This window comes from Dryobates pubescens, chromosome 14 (assembly GCF_014839835.1).
Source record: "Dryobates pubescens isolate bDryPub1 chromosome 14, bDryPub1.pri, whole genome shotgun sequence".
NCBI lineage: Eukaryota > Metazoa > Chordata > Aves > Piciformes > Picidae > Dryobates > Dryobates pubescens.
In genome coordinates this window covers 17,906,421-17,911,007 of record NC_071625.1, presented here as the reverse complement: position 1 = coordinate 17,911,007, position 4,587 = coordinate 17,906,421, and the positions used below count along the sequence as shown (strand labels likewise).

General features: G+C 44.0%; 1 protein-coding gene across 1 annotated transcript; it reads right to left on the bottom strand.

The window, feature by feature from the left end:
• Positions 1-929: 929 nt before the first annotated feature.
• On the bottom strand, positions 930-1,730 carry LOC128897818 (uncharacterized). The gene has a single exon (XM_054167549.1). The coding sequence runs from the start codon at positions 1,728-1,730 to the stop codon at positions 930-932; it is 801 nt and encodes a 266-aa protein (XP_054023524.1).
• Positions 1,731-4,587: the final 2,857 nt, after the last annotated feature.

The window sequence follows — 4,587 nt, the reverse complement described above, 5'->3', positions numbered from 1 at the left end:
GGCTGCAAGTACACACTGCCTGCTCATGTCCAGTTTCTCATCTATCAGCACCCCTAAATCCTTTTCCACAGGGCTGCATTCTAACACCTCATCACCAGTCTGCATTGACAGTGCAGATTGCTCCAGCCCAGGTGCAGAATCTAGGCTACCCCTGTACATCACCAAGTTCCATAGATCAGTATCACTGAGATCTGCTCTGGAGTAACCACCACATCAGCCCCAGGACCATGCAGCTTCCACAGTGTGACAGCCTGCATTAAAACTGCTCTTCAGGAGAAGCAATGTCAGAAATGTGCTATGTCCTGCCAAAGTAATGGAGACATTGCTTGCATGATACCTTGTGGGACTTGGGCACAGGTTGATTCTTATCCTGAACCAGATGGAAGCCAGAGCTGATTCAACCTGTGTGCTGGATGAAAATCACTGAGGAAACTAACGAGAATCTGGGCTACCTGAAGCAAAGCCAAATCCATAAGTCTGTATGACCTTAAATGCTTCCAGAAATCTCAGTCTGCAACTACTTCAAGTCCAAATTCCATTAGTGACCCAGTGTGCAAACAAACAGCATGGATAATTGCTATTCATGTACCACCAATTGTTAAACTCATTGTATCCTCTTGGACTAGCTGTTGCTCATTTTCTCAGACAATGTTTGACTGCAGCATTTCCTGAGACAGATCTATGCAACTATAAATAACAAAAAGATTGTATGTGTCCTGAATGCATTTTTGAAAGGTAAATACCACCATTCAATACTAGTGTCAAAAAAGGGACTGCCAGAGAAATCACCTTGCAGCAGAAAGGAAGCTTTTGAGCTCCAGAGTCATTTTCACCAGACTTTTCCATCTGAAACACATTTTACTTGTGCAGTTGCTTTTGCACAGAATAAATCCATCTCAGACATGTTGTGAGGACAGACACCAGTTGTATCACTCCATCTGAGTCCTATGAAATGACAAGAAATAGTCTCTGATCTCTTCAGGGCCTCTGCTGCACACTTCAGGGGGAGGATTTTCCAGTGGATTCCCATCAAAGTTGCATGAACAGTAATTGCATCCCCAGTCCAGGTTCACCAGCTCCCCAAACCTTGCTGGAAGGGACTGTAGACGGTTGTTTCCCAACCAAAGTGTGTGCAGATTCCTTAAACGACAGATATCCTCAGGCAAACTCTCCAGCGAGTTGAAGAGCAATAGCAGGGTTTCCAGTTTCTCTAGATGCCGAATGCTGGGAGGGATTGTGCCTATTTTGTTGTCACTCACATCCAGAAAGAGGAGGCTCTTCAGCTGACAGAGGGGTGTGGGCAGCTCAGTGAGGCTGTTGTTGGCTAGATGGAGGCTATGTAGCCTTTGTAGTGCCCCCATTTCTGGGGGCAGTGAGCTCAGGCTGTTGTTGCTCAGAGTAAGCCTTTCCAAGTGACTCAGAGTGCCAATTTCAGCAGGGATTTTCTTCAAGTTGTTGGAGTCCACGTAGAGACAGGTTAGGTTCCTTAGGCGGCTGATCTCTTGGGGCAGAAGGTCCATCTGGTACCTCAGGCAGCTCTCTCTTTCTGGGCTCATCTCCAGGACCTGCAGCTGGTTCAAACCAAAGACCTTTCTGGGGAGAGATGCCAGCTCTTTTCCTGAGATTTTGAGTTTCTTCTTCCCTTCATATTTTGGATCATGCTCTGTAAGGAACTTCCAGAGTGGGTCAGGGCCTGTGGAGGCACATCTGAAAGAGGCGGCTGCATCCATTGTCTGACAAGAACTGCAGCTGGCTGAACCCGGGACGATCGCTGACAACTTATTGCACACTCCACAGGTAACCTCTGAGGTTTTTGTGCATTAAGGCCCTCTGTCAGCTTTCCTTTCTGCCAGGCACGTTACCAACACACATGCAGACTGTTTGGGTTGCTCAGGTACATCCCACTGAGTAAATATTTGACATTCTCACTTGACCGCGTGTTTCCTTTCTGCTCTGCAGCATATACAAAACCAAGCTCCTGAGCTCCTGTCTCTTGTGGTTACAGCCAGGGAGCTGTTCAGAAAGTGAAACAGCAGCACTGTGCCAGTGCTTTCATCTGATAGGTTCAACTCTTTATGCAGCCCTCTCCTTCTGGAAGCACCAAGGGTCCTGTTGACTGAGGAATTCACAATGGTCACTCCCAAGAATTTCAATGTAAGAAGCAAGGCTGGACAGATAAAGCAGGTAGTAAACAGGACGAGATAAAGCATATGGTAAATGGGACAAGAAGAAAGACTCATAGCTGGTGGCTTGAGAGCTGGGAACCATGAACACATACTGTCTTCAAGGCCAGTTGGTGCTTTTAACATTCAGCAAGCACAATAAAGAATATTTTGAAATCTGGAAGCCCTTCTCACTCCTGCTGAGTGTATAAACCCCTGCACCACAAAGATTTTGTCTTTCTTGTGCTCCACTCGCTCTGACATATTTAAAGGCAATTTTTTATCCCTTACTGGCGTAGCTTTTGTAGGAGGCATGTAAAATGCCAGGTTTGTCCCAAGCCATTCAGCACAGCATGTGATGTACAGAGCAGGGTATTTTCCTGGAAGGAGAAAATTGTTGGTTTGAAGCCACAGGCTGAGAAAGCCCAGCTCTTTTACTTCATCCTCTAATCCTCAAGGCGTTCTGCTACAAAATGCTTAAGGCAATAATTTCAAATGCTTTTCAAGGAATGAGGTCTCTGTATCATCTTGCAGTCTAACACATTGTCTTCTACCTTGAATAGAATTATGGTCTAAAGAGGTTTACCAGGTCAGATCTCATGAAAGTGTAGCATGTCAGCTTTACTTTCCCACTCTGTTCAGTTCTGATGTCCTCAGCCTGGGATGGTTCTGGGTTTGCAGAAGCCTGTGTCCTAGAACTAGGGCAGTGCATGGCTGGGAGATCTCTATACAATGCTGACAAGAAGGTTTCAGGATCATTGTTCAGTCTTCTGAACATAAGGTTCTGCTGGTTTTTAATTATCTTCATCCTGAAATGTATATTTTTCAGAGCTGTTGTGTACCAGCTGTTACCCTTGACTTGAATTTAGAATGCAAATACCATAACCCTATTGAAATGGAGCCCTGAATTTCCTCCAGAGTATTTGTAAGAGAAAATTATGTCACTTGCCCATTATCCAGAAATGTTTTATGTCTGCTTTGGCATTACAAGCTCCTGGGATGGTGGTGGCTGGAGAGAGGCCTGCTGGGCTTCTGACAGTGACTGCTGAGTATGCAACAGCATGGGGTGGTTACACCTCTTCTTTAGAGCCACCATTAATATCAATGAGATCCAGAGGCTGTGATAGGTTCAGTCAGATAGGGTGGACAATTAACATGAAAAAGATTCAGAAGAACTTGAGAAAATCTATTAAATGTTCAAGAGAAAGAATGGGTAACATACCTTGGAAATATATGTACACCAGAGATGAATACAGCAGTAAGGGGAAAGTTTCTTAGCAGGAATTACAAACCTCAAAATTAACCATAAAAATAAGACTCCAAATAAGACTTGGATAAAAGCCATCCCTCACATTACCAAGGGGAAAAATGTGTTTCTAAGAACACATTGTCAAATACATCTGTCCTGTGAAATAAACTGAATTGCTGTGTGTGGTGCCTGCTGCTTAAACTTGCTTATCTCTTCCAATCAAAACCTGAGTCTTTCAGACAGCTTGTCATGAAGAGCCAAACCTGAGCACAGAGCTTGGGCTTTGCTGCAGCTCTTTTATTGTTTCTCTATAAATAATAATAATAAAAAAAAAAAGATGAAAAAATGTGCTTTAGTCCTGAACAGTGCAGTCCTGCTTTGATTACCCACCTCCAAATAAGCATGTAGAACACAGCTCAACCTTGCACAGTTTAATTATCCCATATTAACAAGAAGTGGGAAAAGGGTAGCTCAGGAAAGTAGTAACAATGAAGGTGTAACTTTTCTTTTTTCCTTCTTAACTGTGCAATGCTTCCCTTTATCTGTTTGTACTTGAATGTTTCAAATCGTGCTGATTCACATACTTACTTAATTTTAAACTTCAGTTCTTCCTGAAATACTCAAATATTTTCATGGCTTTTGTAAAGTATGCGTGCAATGGTGTAGAGTACAGAAAGAAGCTGAAGTGGTGAAACATCAAGGAATGCTGTTTTACTTATAGAAAACAGCCAAGATAAGAATGACTGCTAAGTCATTTACAATTGTAATAATAAGGAGTATTGTTGATATTAGCGTTTTTGCAGCACACATGATGAAGTGACAATGAGAAAACATGCGTGGTCAGGCAACAAAGCTGGTGAGGAGTTTGGAGCACAAGCCCAGTGAGGAGAGGCTGAGGGAGCTGGGGTTGCTTAACCTGGAGAAGGGGAGGCTCAGGGGAGACCTTCTTGCTGTCTACAACTACCTGAAGGGAAGTTGTAGCCAGGTGGAGGTTGGTCTCTTCTCCCAGGCAGCCAGCACCAGAACAAGAGGACACAGTCTCAAGCTGCACCAAGAGAGGTTCAGGCTGGATGTTAGGAAGAAGTTCTTCATAGAAAGGGTGATTGATCATTGGAATGGGCTGCCTGGGGAGGTGGTGGAGTCACCATCATTGGAGGTGTTTAGGAAGAGACTGGA